The sequence below is a fragment of the Antechinus flavipes genome, chromosome 3 (assembly GCF_016432865.1).
Source record: "Antechinus flavipes isolate AdamAnt ecotype Samford, QLD, Australia chromosome 3, AdamAnt_v2, whole genome shotgun sequence".
Classification (NCBI taxonomy): Eukaryota; Metazoa; Chordata; class Mammalia; order Dasyuromorphia; family Dasyuridae; genus Antechinus; species Antechinus flavipes.
This window is the reverse complement of record NC_067400.1, coordinates 503,008,765-503,032,928: the sequence shown is the minus strand read 5'-3', so window position 1 is coordinate 503,032,928 and position 24,164 is coordinate 503,008,765. Positions and strand designations below refer to the sequence as shown.

Here is a 24,164-nt window from a genome sequence, read left to right as displayed (position 1 = left end):
TAAGTTTTTACACACATGTAAAATGACTAAAAGTATGGAAATGAAGAAATAAATGTGTTTCAAGTAGCACTTGAATATAATTTAAAATTTATGTAAATGTAAAATACAGGCAAATTAGCTTCTGTCTGATTTATTGTCCTTCAGACTAGAGACCAAGTTAACACAAATAAAACTTTAATAATACACTAGTTACAATATTGATAGCTTATATGTTAAATCAATTAACATAATATATTTTATTCCAATAGATCCTTAAGCATCAGTCACCATTCTGGACACATTTTGGAACTAAATTTGAATAGCAGAATTCCATAATGTGATACATTCCTAGTGCCTCACATATTAGGCTTCAAATTATAAAATAGTTAGGTCCTTAGTTTTATATTTCCTCTAAGAAAAATAGTAAAGCTTTATCCTGGAAACAAAGCACTAACCATTGCAGGAAAGATTTTACTTTTAAATCAATAAACAAAAATCTTACATTAAACTGAACTCCTGGTTCACTGAGAAGAGGGTCCCCTCTGTAAAGTCTTTGGGTGAGATGACTTGTGGCTCATACAATAAAACTTGTCGTTTGAGCTTTGGAAAAGCAACAAGAGACTATGCAAAAGGAAAAAAAAAAAACACATTAGTTTGTAAAAGGTACCAAAAAAGTACTATCCAATTCTATATAGGTTCTAAAAATCTACTTTGAAAGCATCTATTTATTGTGCACTTCAAAGAACCAGTGATCTCTGTAGAGTCTAAGTGAGTACTTCTTCCAACAACTGAGCTCACAACCTATGCTTTAACTTGTGTGCATAACAATGGAAACATATGATAGTAGGAGGTGAGGTGGAAATAAAGATTATAAGGATTGTTCATGCAACTGTGGACAGGTATTATTGTTTGTCTTTTGTTCTTAAAGAGGACCCCAGCATCAGTAAGGGAACAGCATGACTTGCAAGAGAGTTGGATTTAAGTGAGGGAAGATTATGCAAAGTCACCAGCACCCCTCTCTCCTCTGAAACCATCTAAAACAGTGACAAGATATAGATCAGGATGACTGGAGATGGCCTGAATGCAGTGAAAGGCCTTGGCATTTTCTGAGTCCAGGTCTCAGTATGTCTGAGACAATGCCCATTCAGTGATTAAGGCTAGGTAAGAAAATGAGACAGAGAATGGCATCCTTTACTAAATTAAAAAAAAAAAAAATCAAAGAAGAAAAGATTCTTAGGGTCTCTGGCCCAGATAGAAACAACTGATATTTACACTCACTCCGAGAAATTATAGCCCAAACAATGACCAAGTGAGGTTTGGGCTGGGACACATTGTTGGGCAATCAATGAGGGCTATAAAAAAGAAATCTAGTTCATAAACCTCAAGATATCTTGCTAGGTTTTTAATTGAGGAAGGCAAAACGTTTTAGAAATGTTTTGTTTTTCCCTTCCACCTTTTTTCTTTCCACTAATTACAGATCATTTGTGAATTCTCTATTAGTATTCCCAAGCCCAGACAATTATTTGCAGGTTGAGTATTTCTATCAACATGTAGGAGACTTGATTTTTCAAAAGGGGATGAAAGAAAGATGTTTACAGCCCTAGGACTGAAATGATTTCACTGAATCTAGAAAATATCCTGTATATAATTCAGAGTGTGTAATGTTCTGGTTTAGCTTTCTGGTTGTCTTGGGACCAGCCTTTGTTTTAGCTAAGTAATCACTATGAGAATAGCCAGGGATAAAGTCCAAAAGTCTTTACTGTCTCTTTCATAGTCCGTCTCCTTGCCTGGGGCTCAGCTAGCTTTCTGGAGGCCCTTCAGATAGGACTTGGTCTCAATGGGGTCAGCACGAGGATAGGCCAGCCACCATGCGGCTGATGAAGATGGAATGTCTCTCCTTTGCTATGAGAACTTGAGCTCCAGCCTCCAGTCCTTTGTCTTCTCTGAGTCTGTTTCTAGCTCTGATTCTGACCTCTTAAATACTCTATTACAATTAAATCCATTCCTTATACTGAGTATAAGCCAATCATTATATCACTAGGGAACCATTATTTGTTGTAAGATTAAATCAATCATACTGAACTAGAGAACTATTAATCATCACGCTAAACTAGATAACCATTGTCTTATCAGTTCCATTGAGTTAACACCTTGTTGTAAGAATCCTTGTTTCAAGTACACTTCTCCAAAGTTATGGCTCTCTATAGAGGTGATTTGAGTAATGAAAGATTGTGAGAACCTATACAAAATCAAAAATGGATAAAACAAAGGACCTCTGACTTCAGTGCAGAGAACTCTGCTATGCCAACCCAGGACAAAAATTTTTCACAATGCAGAATGCAGGCTCTGACTTAATGGGAAGATAGAGAAAAATATGAAAATCCTTGATTGGATATAGAAAAATGTGGTTGTCAATAGCTATTGTAAGTATGATGAGGATGTTGAGATTTGAAAAATACTAAGCATCATATACTATTCAAAATGCTTCATCAAGAATCTAGTTTATAGATTTTGTTGCAAGTCAAATATAACTTATAGGCTCTTAAGGACTAAGAGGCTCAAAAGTTGATTATTTTCACTAAGTGACAAAATTCAGATTTAAACTAAATCTTAAATGTAAACAAAACATCTCTAAAAATAAATAGATTCAGAATTCATTACACTAAAGTTATAAAGAAAAATCCACACCCATAAAGTTCTTCTAAGTTCAGCATCAGGAAGTTCAGTTGCTAGCTTAAGATTTTCAAAGCTGATCTTTTCTCTTGGTCTTTGGTTCCAAGCAAACAATACAGCCAGCTGAAATGTTGTTACCTCTAAGTCATACTGTCCAACTTCATTCTTAAATGTTATCTGTAAATATTAAAAATCAATACTGAAAATTATTTGGTAATGACCACATTTATGTCAGCAAGCTAGAAATATATAAATATTACACAATAAAATTTAAGTTAAAATATACTTACAATTCCATTTGACATGAGATGGTGCCAATGTAATTTTCTGCCACTGTGATTTTTTTTATAGAATTCTTCTACTTCAGGGATCAGATCCTCCAGCTCAGTAGGAAGGGAAACAAATACTTTTTCAGAGCTTCTGGACCAGGCACCAGCATTCAGAATTTTAATATTCACTGAGTCAGCTATTGACAAGATATTTTAAAATATGAAATATGTGATAAATAAAAGCCAAGTAGAAATCTCATAACAATATATTTTGTTGTTAAACACAAAGGCCTCTACAACCAAGAAAATGCCACATTGAGTAAAATCAGCAATCAGTAATTCAATTAATCCAACATACAAAGATGTATATTGACATAGACAAGAATCATCTTCCATGGTAACAGCCTCAAATGGTGAGGGGATTTATGAATATCTCAAATATTTTGGTTCTATGAACTGTCACACAGTCAGGTTTCAATAAATGTGTGCTGAATTGAATATTTGTTTTAAGTTAGTAAAGTTAAGATTAATTTTTCTTTCAAAGAATCTACTAAAAAACCTAAAGATTATAAAATGATACCTGGTAAAGCCAACTTATTATTCTTGTGCATTTCCTTAAAAGCTTGATTCAAATCTTCTGACACTTTAATGTCCTGGAACATCCTAGCGAGCTTGTTTACATAATCTGCTGGCATACCCACTTCCTATGCATATAGACAAGAGAATAAATAAAATATTAATTAAAACTACAGCTAACACTGAATATTGACTCTTGGATGTGATAATAAATTTCTTTATTTTAGTTAACACAGCCAAATTCTTAAATAAAAATGTTAATATTCTGCTCAATATTTAGGATATTCCTTCAAGTGAAGTGCAACCTTGATTTTGCCCATTTTTAATGTATTACAAATTGATGTTTTGTGAAGATGCAATGCTTATAAGAAAAAAAAACAAAACAGAAAGTCACCATTACAAAACTGTGGCAAATTCACATGGTTTTAAAAACAGTGAAAATAGCAACACTCAAAGTAAATGTAAACGTAAACTGGTAAGAAATTTCTCTTATAGTTTTTTTTTACTTAAACTTCTAAAACATGGTAAAATCTTTTTGGAGCTAAAGTTTTCTACAGCTTTCTACAAGCAATATTAACTAGATTTTGTAAACTTTCATAGCAGTGAGTTACCTTTACTTTTAGTTGTTAAAAGTGAGACCCAAATTTTTTTTATAGCCAGTGAGATATACATGTATTTACGTACACACACACACACACACACACACACACACACACACTCACACACACACACTCTCTCTCTCTCTCTCTCTTTTCCCCTCCCTCTCCCTCTCTCTCACTCACTCCAAAGAGACAGACAACCTATGTTTCTTCCTCTCTTATGTGTATGAAATCTTCTTGGGGGTTCCTCCATTAGACTGTGAGTTCTTTAAGGGAATTAATAAATGCTTGCTGACTCAAGTTCTTGAGACCTGAGAGCTTCAAGACAATTTACTTTTTCAACTCCAGCCAGTAGCTTTCAATTCCTCAGTAGCTAAGATTATTTGGATAAACCTCAAGAAGGCATTTTAATACTGATGGGGGAAAAGCCCAATCTGTTTGCCTCTGCCAGGATAGGACAAAGTTCACTAAACCTCTTCAATATCACATCAGCTAAGCAGTTTTATAATCATAAACAGCAAATAAATGAATTTTTTTCCATTTAACTAGGGTGTCAAAATATACTAAATTCTCTTCTAGAGAATGAGTAAATTTAGAACTTGTGTTTTGTGGAAATAAAATAGAGATGGGAAAAAAATATATATCATAATGATTCCTAAGAAAATGATTTAATTTTTTATTTATGCTTTAATTTTTGTTCTTACATCATTGTTATGAATGAATGAATAAAAGAAAAAAATGTAGTTAAGTGTTTACTATGTATAAAACTTTGTGCTAACAGAGGAGCGTATCGAACTTTTTCCACTTTGTGACCCTTTTTGTCTGACAAAGTTTTACATGACCTCAGGTATGTATGTAAATCAAACATTTATATTACAAAACCATAAAAATTCAATCAGATCCCAAATGGAGTAGCAAACCACAGTTTAGGAAGCTATGCACAAGATATACAAATAGAAAAGCAAGACAGTCCTGTTATTAAGAAGTTAACATTCTAATAGGAGAAAATAAAAAAGTCATTTCAAAGTTTCCACCCAAGAGGAATAGGTAGTTTTCTTTTCTTTTCTTTTTTTTTTTTTAAAAGCCTACAGCACCCGGTATTCCCAGGCAGTCTCCCATCCAAGTACTAACCAGGCCTGACCCTGCTTAGCTTCCGAGAAGTAATTTTCAAAAATAAAATTCTGAGGAAAGAAAATGTTTTCTTGCGGCAAAGCCAATTAAGCCAAAAACATCCAATAAGTGACCATATTTGGCAATCTCGTAATTAGGGGGTGTACATTTCTTTTTTCACTCTATAGAATCTTTGCTATTTAAAAAATTATTTGATATTCAACTTTCTTTTAGTGACCTTCCACTGACTGTTATAATAATCATGTATACTATTCTTTGAATTCTGATTACTTTATTCTGTATCAGTTCATAAAGATCTTTCCATTTTTTCCCCTCTTAACAGATTCTGTTAATTGCAGCATTAGAATACTAGAAATTTGGAGAAAGAAACCAGAGTTCAATTTTCAGCTATGCCATTTATATTACTTATCAATCCATGAACAAGCAGAGTGACCCCTCAAAGTTTCAGTTTATTCATCTGTAAACTAAGAGAATTGAATTGATAATTTCTAAGTTCAGGCATTCAGAGTTCTTTAAAACCAAAAACTTTCACATAGAGCTGAAAGGAATCTTGTTATTGGCACTCTGTATAATATTAATCAACAAGCATTTATTAAGTTGAAAACTATGTATCAACAACTGTGATATGTCATTGATTACAAAGAAAAAGCAAAAATGATCTTTGCCTTCAAGGAGTTTATATTCTAATGGAGCCAACATATAAGCATTAATGCACATGAAAAAAATTTAGATAGATAAAAGGTAATTTTGAAGGGGAAGTTACAAACAGCTGAGGTGAAATTAAAAAAAAAAATGAAGTAGAAGGAAGAGACATTATTTTTTCTTCTAGAGTACTGGAAATTTCACTTAAACATCATAATTCTATATGTAACTTTACAGATTCATAAAAAGCTATTTTAAGAAGCCAATTAATTTATAAATTAATAGATATGTAATTTTATATAATCTCTTTACTACCCTTTTTCCCCCAAAGGGGCAACTTATAATAAGGTTCAGAAAATTAATCAAATATATTAATTTCAAAAAGCATCTTTAAGTGCTAAGCATATTTTAAACTGAGAAATAAGAAATTGAAAAATCATATGAAAACATTGGAGTTACTTACTCTTAGCCATTCTACCATATTCTCTTCAATTTCACTGTCAGCAGAGATATCCAATATGAGACGGCGTGTTAAGTGAGCTTTGTGATATCTCATAAACACATCTTTGTTTTGTACATACTTAAGTACCAAAAGCTGCATGGAAACAAAATCTCATTCAGTTTCTTGCCTGTTTAAGTTGATGACTTCCCTCTCACCCCAAATATACAACAATACAGGAGGAGAAGGCCTCCTCTATTTATGGAGCTTATTTAATAGGGTAATTAATCCTGGCAGGACTACTGGTTTTCTGTTTAAAATGCTGGCCAAGTTATTTTGGGGTTGAGACAAACTACCCTACTGTATTCATTCAGTAAAAATAAGATTCTTTAGAATCTTAAGGTAACGAGTTAATTTTTCATCAGTAAAACAGTTCACCCTCTCTTCTCTCCTTTCTTTTTTTCCCCCCATCTCCCACCTATCTCTATTGTTTCTTTATTACTGTATTTATTCCCATTTTGTTTCCTGTTTCTATTATTTTTTTCTCTTCTTTTTAATTCTGGTAGCTACAATGATGAGGCTGATAAAGTAGCTCTTTTTATACAGTTCCTGTGCTTGGCTGATCATCTAGGGACCTTATATAATTCAGTCAGAAAGGATATTAATTGTGCACCGAAGGCACCTGGGTTTCTCCTTATACTTTACTGTCCTTATACAGGAATCAAAGAACTTTTGCAAAAGTAAAATAAGAAGAAAGCAACATGATGGTGTTCATTTTCAATGTTGCTTTTAGGTAAAACTGTTTTCAAGTGAAAAATTATATAGACAGTAAAGATCTCATATTAATTACACCAAAAGTCTTTATGGATGCTATCACAGAAAGGCCAAAATCAAAACAAGTTCATTTAAATAAATGATCACAATACTTAAAAAAAAAAAAATCACATACCACTTCTTTTAGTTTGGCTTCAATTTCTTCAGAAGTTAGTTTTTTGCTTAGTGGTGTTTTTCTTAGCAACATATCACAATAATTGGCAAGGAGTTCAGGGCATTTTGATTCAGGTTGCGTTTTTAATCCAACCCTATAAGTAACATATAGGCAGTTCATTACACTGCATTACCACTTATAAATATTGTTCCTATTACCAGTTTTTTTTTTTACACAAACTAAATCTTTATATTCTACAATTCATCTCTAGGATGTACTCATTCCTTTCTTACTACACTGAAATAACATTATCCAAATTTTGATTCCCATCAATGCCTTATGCCTAAATTATTCCAACAGTCTCTAAAACTCTAGTCTTTCCCATTTCTAATCCATTCTGCTATAGTTATCTTCTTTGTATTTCACATCTTCCACAAATAAGCCTCTTTCTTACCTCCCATTACTATGTGAATCCTCAACTTTAGTCAAATTTATTATTCCTACAATAATTATGATGCTGTGATCTCACTTTAGTTTACATGCCTGGATTGGCAAGATTCCGATTTTTACTACTTTAAATCTTATGTAGCCTTCAAGATCAGCTCAAAGGCTATCTCCTTTGTAAATTCTTCAATTGTCCCAACTTGAAGTAATCTCTCTCTTTTGAGTTTTATATCAATTATTCTCTATATAAATTGTGAGCAATTCAATAAACATGTATTGTTTTAAAATATTTCAAATGATTAGTTTGATTTTTTCTTTTCTTTTTACATTTTGAGTTCTAAATTCTCTTCTTCCCCCTGCCCACTGAGAAGACAACATATAAATTACACATATGAAGTCATGCAAAACATTTCCATACTAAAAAAAAAAAAGCAAGAAAAATCAAGTTAAAGTTATATTCAATTTGAACTCAATTTCTCTCTGGAGGTATACTGAATCTTTATGTGATGAATCTTGTGGAACGGTTATGGATCACTGTATTGATCACAAAAGGCATGTCTTTTATAGTTGATCATCAATAGAATTCTGCTGTTTCTTCTCAGTCCACTTTATATCATTTCATACAGGTCATCATGATTTTCTGATACCACTACCCTCAATATTTCTTTTAGCACAAGAGTACTCTATTATAATCACATGCTACAACTTGTTCAGTCCTTCCCCAATAGATGAGCATCCCCTTGATTTCCAATTCTTTGCTTTAATCAGCATTTATTATGTACTGATATATGTGGCATTGCAAGTCTCTTGTAATAAAATTCTGTATCATTTGTGACATCTCTTCTAGTGCTGTTTTAATTACAAGCCAGGAATCAGAAGAGCCAAAATACATTAAATGAATGGCACTATGCTCTCTGTTAAAAAATGTCTTTTGTCAACAAAGTGCACAAGGAGCTAGAAGCCCACTCTGCTTTTATTTTCTGCCAAAACAACCAATCTCCAAGGCATGTAGTGGTGTACAAGTTTCTTTAATACTAGGACAATAATTTCCTAATGGTTAAATTCAATGGCCTTTTCTCTAGGCATCTCTACTATTAAATATAGCATTAAATACTTGAAGACTACAGATTTCACTCAGCAACATTATAACATGGTTAGACCTATAATTTAAATAAATCACTTTAGCAAATGAGCAGAGGACAAATTGGAAAGACTTGTTAGAAAGATGTTACAAAAGTCTAGGTGTGTAGTGATTCTAATTAGGATGCTGATTATGTGAGTGAAAAGAAGGGGATGATTAACAGAAATGATTGAGAATAAAAACAACTATGTAAACAGTGCAACATCTAGACTAGTTATATTGATATTGACTGAATACAACAGTTGAAGTGGCAGGCCTGAGACTGGAGGATGGTGAAACTATCAACAATAATATGAAAGTTCAGAATGGGAAGGGTTTTTGGGGAAAAGATAATGGGCTCTATCTGGATAAGTTGAGATTGAGATATTTATGAGACATGCACTTTGAGAGATTCAAGAGAAAGTTGAGATGTGAGTAAAGGGGAGGATGCAGAGATATGGGAGTTATTTGCATAAAAATTATAACTGAATCCATAGGAATCTCAGCAATTGAGACTGTACAGGGGGAAAAGAAAAGAGGACTCGGAATAAAGTGCTGAAAAACTAATAAAGGAAAATGAAAAAGAATGGATGGGAAAAGAATCAGGAAATGGCAGTGTCATGAAAACCTAGAGATGAAAGAGTATCCAGGAGAAAATAGACTCTCACCCACTGCAAGATTCCTATATCTTTTAGCACTCTGTTTGCATCATTAACGGGGTACTTATCATCTACTATTTTCTTATGTACATTTTTTTTTTTGTATATGTATCTTAGAAACATAGGATTTTAGAGTTGAAAAATATCTCTGGGACTAAATGATAAAACCTAATAAGGCACAAACTTCCTTAAAAGCAAGAACAATGTCTTTTACATCTTTGCATATTTCTACCAAATGAAAAATATCTCCAGAAAGCCATCTTCAAAGTTAAAATTTTTTCCAAGTTATAGTCACAACTTTCTAATAGCTAAATTAAGGAAAGCAAACGTAGGCAAACTAGGGCAGTTGTAACAAGCTGTACACATTCTTAGATCTACTCTAAACAAAGATCCACTGGGCAATTCTTTATCTACATGCTGATTTCAAAAGAAAAAGAGGTGATGGTAGTCCTCCATTGTTTCTCCTTTATTCTACATCTTATTTCAAAGGTAAAGGAAATCCCTCTAATTCTCCCAGAAATTCCAATCTCTAGTTTTTGTAGTTGGTTGGCCCATTATTACAAGGTGGTCTACAGCCATGACAATTACAAGACTGTAGAGACAAAACACCTAATAATAGACCAAAAGTTAAAAACAAAAAATTTTACAAATTGATGCATGGAATTATGCAATTAATTTGTTACAAAGAATTAAAATAAATGTATTCTCCATTTAAAGATTTAACAATTAATGATATTTGATACTGTAGTAGATATTTAAAGGACAAAGAAACTAAGTGGAAAAATTAGTGTAATCTATAAATACAATTTATCATGTCATATCTAAACTAGCTTAACTTAAGCAATAAAACACATAAAAGAGAGATGGAACATTAGCAGGAGGGTCAAACTACCTCAGTTATTCATCCCTGCCCTTCAGACTCTGGTTGAGACAACCCAGGACCCTAAACCCAAAAACTCCAGCAATATTCCCTCAGTCTGTGTACTAGTAGCTGCAGCTATTAAAGATCTGGAATCCATCTAATCAAAAAGTACTTATTAAAAATACTTACTGTGTGCTATGCTTTATGTTAAGCGCTGAGAATACAAAGAAAGGCAAAAATAGTCCCTGATCTCAAGAACTACTTAGTCTAACAATGGGGAAATAACTTGTAAAATAGATACATATAGCATACAGAATAGAGAAAGATAACTTAGAAAGGGATGCTTGGCCTTAATCTGCATTATCTTCTATGCATTAGGCAGAGCCAAAGGAGTCTGACTAAATGTAGAATCAGATAACTTGTAAAATAGATACATATAGCATACAGAATAGAGAAAGATAACTTAGAAAGGGATGCTTGGCCTTAATCTGCATTATCTTCTATGCATTAGGCAGAGCCAAAGGAGTCTGACTAAATGTAGAATCAGAAAATAACACCCAGAAAATTCCACACAAATTTTTTTCTGTAGCATAATAAGTTTAATAAAACATCTGTATTAATTTCAACTTACATGTGAAAATTGGTCCACTTTTAATAAACTAACTTGCTTATCCAAGAAAAGATCAAATCTGGATTTTGTTTTATTTTTAAATTAAAATTTTAAAATATTAATTCATGTAATTCATTTTCCCAGAATTAAAAAAATAATTTTATTAACTCAATTGTTCACTGACACTAAAATAAGAAATCATTAAAAATGCAAATTCCCTTTTATTTAAGCTGAAGCTTGCATGGATTCAGTTTGTTGATTTGCAGATGGAATGACATTTGTGAACAAACTTGTTTTCATATGTGGACACACATAAGGAACAAATGTAGAAAAGAAACAATGTCCAAAAAATTAAAAATGATTACTATTTATTCTTAGAATTTTTTTTCCTAGAAGAGGAGATAATCCAAAGAGAAAGTTCAACAATCAAGTATTTTTCCCCAATCTAAAAACTGAAGGAAAAAAAAAGATGAACAGATTTCAAATAAGCTATGGTAGCTTATTAGATAAGCTACACAAAATAAACAGAATGAGGGTTAGTATGATGATCTGAACATCTAAGACATGGTAAATTTCAAAATATAAATTTGCTAATTTTTCCATTTAAAATGAATATTTCCTTAATAAAAATTTTCTTACCCTTTCTGCTTTAATGGTAATTCAAGTTTAAAAATTGTAGCATCATTCACAACTGCTTTGTATGCCTAGAAATAATTTGAAAAGAGATAGGTCAAAAACTTGACATTTAAAATACATGTACCTAAGAAATTAGGAATTTTATATTAGCATTCAATTTAACAAGCATTTACTAAATGCTTATTATGTATAAGGCACTGTATTATGTGCCAAGGACATATATAAAGATTACACAGACCTTAAGGCGCTTATAACTGAATAGCCAGGGAAAGACTATAATTACTCCTCCTCCAACAACAACATTATTATCATCATCATCTAAAATAATGGCTAACATTTCTATAGCACTTGGAAATTTAAAAAGTCTTTATATTTGTTAATACATTTGGTCCTCACAATGCAGGAAGGTAGGTGCTATTTTTTTTTAAACATGAGAAAATTGAAACACAAATTATGTGACTTGTCTAGTATCCGTCTTTGAGGAAGGATTTAAATTCAGGTATTCCTGACTCCAAGTTCCAAACTACCTCACTGTCCAACATAAGGGAAAGTAGGGAAAAAGCATAAAGGAGAAATATGAAGAGGGAGAAATTTTTTTCAGTTGAGAGAGCCAGGAAAAGCTGAACTGAAAAGATGACACTTTAACTGGGTCTTGAAGGAAAAGAGAAATTTCAATTGATCTAACATATTCCACATTCACTGTTCTATGTATTAAATATCTGTTCTGTGAAAGGTACCCTTTCTAAAACAGCTAACTGCCTCACCAGGGCGGTATCAAAGAATAATTAGGATCAAAGAATTAAGAGACAGAGAAGGAACTGTAATGGAATAAAGAGAGTTTTTCGGGTTGTAATTTTTTATTAGACAAATTAGTCGTTTTGGGAGATAAATTAATGCAAAGCTGCTCCAGCACTGTGAATACTATTTACCTTAATAAAAGGAAGGAAAAGAACCTATGAAGACAGTATCAGGCTGCCTATCATAATAGAATGAGGACATCTGAAGTAAGGGTAAAAAAAACAGTTGCAAGGCCAAGCACTTTACTTAAGTTGGGTAACATATCCTGAGAACAGAAAAATGGTATAGCTTATGGTTTCTAAAGAAAAGTAAAACAAATATAGTTGCAAAGATAAAGGAAAAACTATAGTATTTGTTCTCTTGTTTTAAGAGCAGTTTTCAAATGGGAAATATTTAAACTAAATTGATGTCTACAGAATTTAGAAATCATTTTTGCAGCCACTTCATTTTTCTGATGAAGAAATTAAGTCCCAGAGAAATTAACTGATTTGCCCAAGGAAATACAAGTAAGAAGACAAAAGGACATTCAAACCTAGGTAGTGTGATTCCACATTCACTGTTCTATGTATTAAATATCTGTTCTGTGAAAGGTACTCTTTCTAAAACAGCTAACTGCCTCACCAGGGCAATAGTACTTATTTTCCCAGGCAATGCATCAAATTTCCAACTAGATCCAACAACACCTTAATTCTGAAAATAGACAAACTAGGCCGCATTTGAACTAGTATGGTCATAAATGGCAATGTCTTACAAGCAGAGGTGACTATATATAAAAATAATGAAATGGAAGAAGGTAGATCACAAATGGAAAGAAAAAATAAATCTAGTTAAGCTATAACATGGAATATATATGTAAAGGGAAATATGATTTAAGGCTGAAAGAATGGACTGACAGAAAGACAGCCTGGAAGCAGAAAGACTAATCAAGTAATAAAAGAACAGTAAACTAGCATAAATGAAAGATATGAGTAACTAAATTGGAGTGATAGTTGCAAGAATGGAAAACAGGAGAAATAAGAGACTGCAGAATCAAAAACAATATCACTTGATTACTGATTAGCTGAATGGAATTGAAAACAGAAGATTCAAAAATGGTTCCAAAAAATTAAAAACATAAGTTATTGGGAAGATGGTAGTGACATTTCAGGAAGAAAAAATTAGGAAGAAAGGCAGATTTAGAAGAGAGATGAATTCAGGTCTGAATGTGTGAATCTGAGTTGCCAGTAAGACATTTATGCAGAAATACTCAGCTAAAAATAGAAAGATGAAACAAGAAAGGAGAGAATGTAGACAGAGAGCTATATATAAAACTCTACCCATTTTAAAAAATGGTTCAAAAAGTATTCTCTTTAAAAGAGAAGAGGATGAGAAGCCAGGAAAGAATAAGAGTTGTTTAAAAAGATAGTAAAAACATGAGAATACATACAGAGTCACAGAAGCTAAGGGAAAGAAAAGAAATTAAGAAAAGGGTAGCTTAGTTTACTGTAACAAATGCCTAAGGAAGAGGAAGAAAAAATGGACTTAATCAAAGAGGCAAAATGGAATTTTACATATCAAAGCAATGATAGAAGTATACAATTTTCTACATTATGCCATTTACTGAAAAATAATAGAAATCCCAAATCTTATTATACTCATTTCACTAATTTATATTAAAGTATCCCAAAACTTAAATGCAAATATGTTAAGCCAGTTCTAGGAGGCAGCTAGATGGCATAGTAGATAGAGCATTGGCCTTGGAGTCAGGAGGACCCTAGTTCAAAACCAGTTTCAGACACTTAATACTTCCTAACTATGTAGCCCTAGGCAAGTCACTTAACCCCAATGACCTCTCAAAAACAAAATGAACAAACAAACAAACAAACAAACAAAAAAAACCCAAGCAAACAAAGCAAGTTCAAGATTACTCTACTTAGGCTAGGTTCTGCTAGGTCCTACACCCAAGTTCTATGTCATTCAAATACAATAGAAAAATGAGGCAGTGGTCTAATTAGTTACAACTTCTCTTCACAGGAACAACTTAAAAGTATAGATAAATGAAATAAAGAATTAAAGGAATAGGAGCCAGCTGACAAGTACTAAATCTTTTACTGTCATCAATAAGGTGGAATACCGTCAAAAGTAGTACAGTGGGCATTATAATAGAGGTCCAATATGAGCTAAGTTAAAAGAAAAGTACATTTCGCATAATAAAGTATTTAGAGATGATGTGAAAGGGAAGAGAATGAAAGATGAAAATGACAGCAATACTAGTCTAACACTAATTAAGGTACTACTTAATGAAAATACTTTAAGAGCTTTTTTCCACAGATAGCATATTTATTTTTTACCTTTCAATAAAAATTATGATGTTGTTGTTGTTGTTTTTTTTGTTGGAAGAACTAGAGGCTGATTATTATTAATCATATTCACTATCTCTGTTTTTTCACTCCTTCATATGGCCTGTAAATGTACAGGAGGTTCCTCTAAAAACCAATTCTCCCTTCTATGTCTCATTTCCTCATCACTAAAAGCTCCCTGTGGAGGAAAGGACTGTCTTTTATGTCTCTTTATTATCTAGAACTTAATTAATACATGTCCTATATAGTAAGTATCTGATAAATATTATGCTCAATAAATGTGAAGCACAAAGAAGACAATTGAATTTAGAAAAGCGTTTTGCTTTACTCTCAGAAGTGATTTTCATTCTCTTTAGAACAGTATGCAAGGAAAGATGGAGTTTTGGACAGGAGAATAAGATACAGAAATTGAACAGTTCCTTTTTCTTCAACCAAATGGCTTTTCAAATAACAGATATAATTAAATACATTATGTATTACAAAAATTACAATATATTACAAAACTAAAAATAAACAATGTTTAAATTATAAATGACTCTACTCCAATGATAAAGATAAGTGATTTGGATATATAAGACTAATCCTTTATTTGGCAATCTTAATTGTCTAATGAAGGAACTTTTTTGACTAAAAGTAAATTATCACAATGACATTTTTAGTTTTAAAACAAACAAATCAAAACCAAAATGATGTTACATACCTTATCTCTTGCAGTAAGAAATCGTGGATCATCCTGAAATGCTTCTTTGACAAGTTTACTAAATCGATTAAATAGTGTAAGTAATTGTTCAACATATTTTTCAGAATCCTGGAAGCAAAACACACTTAGAAAGTAAAAAAAAAAGAAAAATAATAACCAAATTGCTATATTGATGAAATTAATTCAAATATGTAACCACACAAACATGATGAAAAAATATTTTAAAAAAAGAATTAAATTTTGTAGATCTAAAGCACTAAGAAATTTTTTTGAAATGATACCACATTGCAAATTTTCCTTACAATGTTAAGTATTTGCCATTTTCTTATCTTTACATACATTTATTTCTGACATATGTTTTGGGAAAAAACTTACAGTAGTAATAGTTTCAGCAGCTGCTACCATATCTGCTAGGCCAGCACTCACTATATGTTCCTCTAAATCTTTCAACATCGGCTCTATTCCATTAGGAACTTTGTCCATCAAAGAAAACATTAAGTGCAACTCTGAAAAGACAAAAACATACTGGTAAAATTATCTCATTAGAGGGGAAAAACCTGAAATTTTCTCTCATCAAAAGAGAATGTGTTTAGGAATTATTACAGTGGATAGGATCTGTTCTGATTTAATTATCCACTTTATTCCCAACAATTACAAGAAAGAAAAAAAAAGAAATGAAAGAAAGTGAAAGAAAGAAAGAAAAAGAAAAATCCATAATTCAAAAGTGATCATATAATGACATCTGAATAATCTAATCTCTTTCTCTAGAACTAAAAAGTTCTTAAAATTTATGTTGACCATTAGTAAACAAAATAAATGTAAAGTATATCTAGTAATTAAGAATAAAAATCACGTAATCTCAATTTTTAAAAAATATAACTATAGTTAAAACAGAACAGATAAGGGGCAGCTAGCTGGCATGGTGGATAGAACACCAGCCCTGAAGTCAGGAGGACCTGAGTTCAAATCTGACCTCAGAAACTTAACACTTCCTAGCTATATGACCCTGGGCAAGTCATTAATCCCAATTGCTTCAGCAAAAAAAAAAAAAAAAAAAATAATAATAATAATAATATAAATAAATAAAAATAAAATAATAATAACATAAATAAAAATAAAAAACATACACAACAGACAACACACGATAAATTATCCTATATAACAGAGAAAAAAAAATTAACATTCTCTCCCTCACCAAAAAGTGTCAAAGATGGAAATTTTTAAAAAAAAAGGATTACTTATAATCTTTTTCTCAGGGTTCATACTCTGAGGAGCACCTTCTGCTTTCATGTAATCTTATAGTACAGTTCTTTTGAAATAAATTTCACTATTTCTCCTTGGATGGTATGTGAGTACCATTCAGTTTGATCCACATCTATTAGCTTCCAGTGGGGTCCCAATGCATGAAATTAACCTACCAAATTTCAAACATCCTTTAATGACAGCAAATCATAAGTTCTGGGTTATTCTCTTTATACAAGATAAGTATTTTTGAAAATAATTTAAACCTTGTCTTTTAATAATGAAAACTATCTTTTAAAAAAAGAGTATCTTATGTAGATGCTTCTGGAAAGATAAGAGATAAGGTAGTAACATCATAGTTTAGGAAAGTAATCATGGCCTAATGGACAGAAAGCTGACCTAGAAATCAGATAGCTTCTCACAATTTGTTTGTAATTTCAAATCTTTTAGTACACAAACTGTACACCAAGGTATGGAAAGGTGATTATTCTTTTATAATGTACAAATATATTCACTGACAGCAAAATCAATGATGTTATTAAATCATGCTAACTATCTAAGCTTACAAAGTTATAAAGCAAAAACTTTCTAAATTTCTAAATTCTAACTAAAATACTACTAAAGTAACAACATTTCAAATAGAAAAAAGCTGATGAAAAACTTGGTTTTACTGTTGTAATCTTCAAGCACTAGAACACATACATGTGCCTTACTAAGAATGATATAACTGAAAGCTATCAAACAATTTACTTAACAGTTGCTTGTATTTGACACCAAAAGTTATTTACTATTTATTTTACTTACTTTCAGTTTCATTTCTTTTTATCATGCCTTGGCATTCTGCTAAAATTGTCTCCTTAAAGGATGTCACCAGGGCATTTACACAGCACTCCATAAGCTGAAATATTAGAAATTAAGTTAATTCATTTCAAGACTTTTAGTTCACAAATTTCAATTTAGAAGCTAAAACTAGCTTGTCCACAATGATAAAAACTTCTTGTGTGCTCAAAAACAGAGGTTATGTACCTGTAATATAAACTTTAAAGTGTATTTTGATATTGATTTATCACTTATGAGATGGTTCTTATGCCCCCTTGAAGATCAGAGTAAGGTTTAAGACCACTTTAGGGAAACAAGTCCTTTAAAACTTTTGAGAGATTGTATGTGTGTTAATTATTAAGGCAAAGATGATTCTGTGTGAATTTATTATGGATTATAGATACCATCTAAGTAAAAGTTCCCTTCTTCCAGCTTACCCTCATATTAAACATTGTTAAAAAATTCTAGATGCAAAGCATTTTGTTATTCAACAATTCATTATGCATCAAAATCTAGTTTGCTTTTGAAAATCTCTACTTATTTATTAACTTTTATCTATAATTGTAACAGACCCACCATAATAATTGCTTTGCTTATTCCCTCCTTATAATCTTGGTTGCTTTTTTTTAGATTAATATATTTCATGATATTTTCTATTCTTTTGGTACTTCCCTTGTGTGAACTACCAAATTGATCTGCATATTGTTTTAAAACTGTCAACTCCAACATGATTTTCCCTGTGCACACTTATTATGATCTACTTGCTCTTCTCTCAACTTAATCTCCCTAAAAGGTCATTTATACTTCTTCATATAGCCAAAACCTATTAGTTAACTAACTAAACATGTATTTAAGATTTCACTATCACCATCCTAGTTCAGATTGCTATCTACTCACTTTAAACTACTAAAATCACTTCTCCTCCATTTTATATATTGCTGACAGACTGATCTTCATAAAATAGCAGATTCTATCTCCCACATGCTCAGAAATCTTCAAAAATATTTCATTGCCCAAAAGACCAAACCCAAACTCTTTAAAATTCCATTTCAAGATTTCCATGGTGCTGTCCCAACGTCTCTCTCTAAGCTTTTTTTTTAATAACTCATACGCAAAAACCATCTATTCTGACCAAATTGTTCTATACAATGTTCTCTAAACAGATTTTCTGCTTTGCTCCATTAATACCTTTATTCACACTAATTCTCAAACTTTGAATACTCTTTTCTACAAATCCAACCCATGCTTTAAAATTCAAACCAAAACAACTCTCTTCTAAGTCCACTTAAGTTCTTTTTTTAAATTTTATAATAACGTATTGACAGAATCCATGCCAGGGTAACTTTTTTACAACATTATCCCTTACACTCGCTTCTGTTCTGATTTTTCTCCTCCCTCCCTCCACCCCCTCCCTTAGATGGCAAGCAGTCCTACATATGTTAGATATGTTGCAGTATATCCTAGATACAATATATGTGTGCAGAACCGAACAGTTCTCTTGTTGCACAGGGAGAATTGGATTCAGAAGGTAAAAATAACCTGGGAGGAAAAATAAAAATGCAAAAAGTTCACATTCATTTCCTAGTGTTCTTTCTTTGGATGTAGCTGCTTCTGTCCATCTTTGATCAACTGAAACTGAGTTAGGTCTCTTTGTCAAAGAAATCCACTTCCATCAGAATACATCCTCATACAATATCGTTGTTGAGGTATATTAATGATCTCCTGGTTCTGCTCATTTCACTTAGCATCAGTTCATGTAAGTCTCTCCAAGCCTCTCTGTATTCATCTTGCTGGTCATTTCTTACAGAACAATAATATTCCATAACATTCATATACCACAATTTACCCAGCCATTCTCCAATTGATGGGCATCCATTCAATTTCCAGTTTCTAGCCACTACAAAAAGGGCTGCCACAAACATTTTGGCACATACAAGTCCCTTTCCCTTCTTTAGTATTTCTTTGGGATAAAAGCCCAGAAGTAACACTGCTGGATCAAAGGGTATGCACAGTTTTATAACTTTATGGGCATAATTCCAGATTGCTCTCCAGAAATGGTTGGATTTGTTCACAACTCCACCAACAATGTATCAGTGTCCCAGTTTTCCCGCATCCCCTCCAACATTCATCATTATTTTTTCCTGTCATCTTAGCCAATCTGACAGGTGTGTAGTGGTATCTCAGAGTTGTCTTAATTTGCATTTCTCTGATCAATAGTGATTTGGAACACTCTTTCATATGAGTAATAATAGTTTCAATTTCATCATCTGAAAATTGTCTGTTCATATCCTTCGACCATTTATCAATTGGAGAATGGCTTGATTTCTTATAAATTTGAGTCAGTTCTCTATATATTTTGGAAATGAGGTCTTTATCAGAACCTTTAACTGTGAAGATGTTTTCCCAGTTTGTTGCTTCCCTTCTAATCTTGTTTGCATTAGTTTTGTTTGTACAAAGGCTTTTTAATTTGATGTAATCAAAATTTTCTATTTTGTGATCAGTAATGGTCTCTAGTTCATCTTTGGTCACAAATTTCTTTCTCCTCCACAAGTCTGAGAGATAAACTATCCTATGTTCCTCTAATTTATTTATGATCTTGTTCTTTATGCCTAGTTCATGGACCCATTTTGATCTTATCTTGGTATATGGTGTTAAGTGTCGGTCCATGCCTAATTTCTGCCATACTAATTTCCAATTATCCCAGCAGTTTTTATCAAATAATGAATTCTTATCCCAAAAGTTAGGATCTTTGGGTTTGTTAAACACTAGACTGCTATAGTTGACTATTCTGTCTTGTGAACCTAACCTTTTCCACTGATCAACTAATCTATTTCTTAGCCAATACCAAATGGTTTTCCACCTAAGTTCTTCAGAGAAAAATGTCTTCTTTATTCTTCTGAACTAATATACAGCATTAACATCTTGTAGCACTAATTTAATATTTAGCATTTAGTATTCTTTTTTTTAAATCTTTTGCAACATTTACCTTTTCATGTATATGTATAATGTTCTCAATTAAAATCCAAGTTACTTGAGCATAAGGAGCCATATTTGTATCTCCAACAGTTCCCAATACCTCAATAGTGGTAAAATTTTTTTGAAAAATTAATTTTAAAAAATTTACCAAATATAAATTTTCCTTTCTTTTCCTCACCCCAATTTAAAATAAAGCAATACATTTATATTATACACAGATAAGCAAAATGAAGTACCTAATTGGTCATGTCCTAAACCCTGCGTAGTAGTATATCTTTCTATTAGGAGAAGGGTAGCATGTTTGAACATTAGTTCTCAAGTCTTTCAAATTTGTTTATTCTTGTGAAGTTTTTGTTACTATGCACACTGTTTCCTGCTTCTCTTCATTTTATTTCATATCAGTTCATACAAAGTCTCCCAGATTTCTCGGAAACTTTTTTTACAAGGAATAACAATCATTCCAACTCATCAACATTCCATTAATTATTCAAATCTTTTCCAACTGATAGACAGTCCCTCTAGCTTCCAACTTTGTCACATCAAAGAGTAACCACAATTTTTTTTTGAATATATGGGGCCTTTCTCTCTCTCTCTCTTTTTTTTTTTTGGAGAGAAAACTGGATTAGCAGGATAGCTGGTTCAAAAGGTATTCACAGTTTACTAACTTTTGTGGTAGAATCATAATACATACTATTGGTTGTTTGCTTCCAAGGAAAAAAATGATGTTTAAAGAACTGGATTAAAGACTACCAAAATAGTCAAGTGCCCTAAATGTTTGACAATGAGGAAGTTCTACTTTTTATAGTTTTTCCAACTTGACTCAAATGGACATATATGTAACTTCCCTCCATTGAAGTAAATGATAACCCATTCACATCTCCTTACACTGTGTCAATTAAAACATTTAGGACTAAATAATCTTTAAAGTTCTTTGCCAACTCTAAAGTTATGTGATTCCTTCAATTTTTGCAAAAGTAATTTGCAACTCTGAGAAGCCAGATTACCTCAATATCAGATAGCACTAGAAATTTTAATGCTTAATTAAAATTGGGCTATTAAATTATAATTATTATCTGAATTGCAATATGAAAGTAAGTTGGCCCTAACTTCTACCTACCTATTATTGGCTGTTAAATTTGGATCTTTGCTTAGTAGTTATTGAGTATGACCTTCATTATTTTTATGAAGATATTTCTATGATGAATAGTCATGGAGACATTCTATTCTAAAAACCCAGAGAAATTCATGTAATACAATAAAAAAGTTGTTTTTGGCTTTTTTCCCATAGCTTAATTTTATTCCACTTTTCTAAAGCATCCATTAGGATAATTTTACTAAAGGAGAGCAAAAAACAAAATCTAAGTACATTATAACTTCACAAAAAAGCAATTGAGGAATACTGGATGAAAGCTACCAAACAGACTATCTTCATGGACTGTCCCTTGATCTAACAGCCAGAAATATTAATTCTCCTCTAAGTCATATGATGTTAATATCCCTTTAAGGATCTAATATAGGAAACTCATTCTGTGACATTATATCTAACAATAACATAGAAAAGGGTCTACTGTTTGAATAATAAGAATGAAACATTTGTGAGTCCCTCTTTCTACATATTTCTCTTTTATATATTTTATGTTCATGTTGCTTCCTCAAAAAGAATATAAGGATATCAAGAACAATGACTATTTAATGCTTGTCTTTGCATCTCTAGCACTTGGTACACAATAAATGTTTAATAAATATTTGATTAGCAACCCTTTAAAAGCCAGAACAGATAAAAGAATTTTTTAAGGAAATCAGATTTCTGATTAAGAATTCAAGCAACAAGAATCTTCAATCATAAGAAAAATAATATGTATTATTACTACTGTAAGTCTAAGATGAAGCTAGTTCGAGACTTTTGGCCAGTTTTCACTGAGAAAACTGTTTTCTCAGTAAAGGGTTCATTCCGATTCAAAAACTGACTATTCTTTTTGCATTATCTTTTGCTTTACTATTGTCACTGTGTATATTACACTCTTGGTTCTGAGTTTCTTCATTGAGCTGTACTCTAGAAAGCTTAATTTGATGTAATGTGTAGACTAGATTAAAAGGATATTTGGAGGCAGGGGAAGAGGGTCTGAACTAAAATGAGTCATGTTATTATAGAATGATGAAATCAGAAAGCACTTTAGATACTAACTAGACATGACTTCTCAAACACAAGTATCAACACCATCTTCCCAGAGCAAAGGTCTAAACATACGACTTTGCTGCTCAAGAATTTTCAGGGGTTCCCTATTCTCCCTAGAGTGAAAAAAAAAAACAAACAAACAAAACTGCTTGTCCTTAGAGTCTTTTACAAGTCAGCTCTAATACAGCTTTTTCCAGGCTTCCTGTACATCACTACTCCCCTTCATATATTCTACATTGCTGCCAACCTAATTTTCCTTTTGTCTCTTATACACACCCCTCACCCTCATTCTCCATGCCCTCTGTCCATTCCTCAAATATCCCCCTTTTTGGCCTCTACTGTAATATTCTCTCTAAAATGTAATGTCCTCTTTTGAGGTTTTCTTGGGATGTCTGGGAGCAGTCTTTGTTTCAGTTCAGTAATTACCACATGGGTAGCCAGGAGTTAAAGTCCAAATCCTTTATTTTCTCCTTCAAAGTCTTGTCTCCTTCACTTGGGGCTTGGCTAGTTTTTCTGGAGGTCTATCTCTCTCCTTGGTTCTGAGATCTTGAAGCTCCTACCTGCCTTCTCTGGCTTCTGAATCTCCCCAAATTCAAAGGTCTGTGCTTTAGTCTGCAGGCACCACAATGGAATGAATTTGTCTCAGCCTCTGAGAGCTTCTAGTGAGCTTGTTTCTTTTCTTGGCCCTGAGAGCTTCTAGCTTATATGCCCCACACTGAGTATACACCAATCATTGTATCACTAGGAAATCATTATTTGTTGTAAGATTAAATCAATGCTAAACTAGATTTAACCATTGTCTCCTCAATTCCACTTAGTACCTTGTTTCAAGTTCTGGCTCATAACATCTCCTTGTAGGATTAAATCAATCACAATGAACCATGCTAAATTAGATAACTATTGTCTCTCAATTCTACTGACTTAGTACCTTATAAGAATCCTTTGTTTCAAATTCAGAATTCTGGTCTATAACACTCTACCTCATCTACCTTTTAAATTCAAGGTACAACTTATGTGTTACTAGGTGGGAAAGCCTTTCCTGAATCTAATTCTTATGTTTTCCCTCTCTTTAGATTAGTGTGTATACCTATATGTTTATATGACATCAGTGAAGGTAGGAACTTCTTCATTTTGTCTTTGTACTACCAATGCCGAACACAAAGTGAATTCATGAGATTCTTCATGATGCAAATTGGTTTGGTCATGAAGTTCACCTTAAAAATTCAAGTTAAGTTTCTTATTTTATCTTTAAGAAGCTTATACTATTTCTAGTCTTCTAAGACTCAAGTTGGTGGCAATAATGTTAGAAAAGAATTGTAAACACTGTGGACGCAAAATGGAGAATTGCCTTCTAAGATGTGAGGGTTAAGATAGGGAAGGAACTCCAATGTTTCAGTTTTGAGAGAATGGAAGAAATAATAGTGCTATTAATTAAAACTGATATATCTAAAGTTGAAATTGATTTTGTGGAAGATGAATTCAAGTTTCTTCCCAAGAATTTATTTATTTTCCTTCCAAATCCAAATGATAAAAGAAAACCTAAGTAG

General features: G+C 32.2%; 1 protein-coding gene across 1 annotated transcript in view; it reads right to left on the bottom strand.

Annotated features, from left to right (window-relative positions):
• CUL5 (cullin 5) overlaps positions 1-24,164 on the bottom strand; it is a 99,971-nt gene that overhangs the window by 9,765 nt on the left and 66,042 nt on the right. The window contains exons 8-17 of the mRNA XM_051986931.1: positions 17,451-17,544; positions 15,780-15,910; positions 15,405-15,512; positions 11,571-11,635; positions 7,258-7,390; positions 6,333-6,464; positions 3,502-3,625; positions 2,943-3,118; positions 2,668-2,829; positions 482-600 (exon numbers count right to left, since the gene is read on the bottom strand). Coding sequence (XP_051842891.1) covers positions 482-600; positions 2,668-2,829; positions 2,943-3,118; positions 3,502-3,625; positions 6,333-6,464; positions 7,258-7,390; positions 11,571-11,635; positions 15,405-15,512; positions 15,780-15,910; positions 17,451-17,544 — 1,244 coding nt within the window. The remainder of the gene's footprint in view (positions 1-481; positions 601-2,667; positions 2,830-2,942; positions 3,119-3,501; positions 3,626-6,332; positions 6,465-7,257; positions 7,391-11,570; positions 11,636-15,404; positions 15,513-15,779; positions 15,911-17,450; positions 17,545-24,164) is intronic.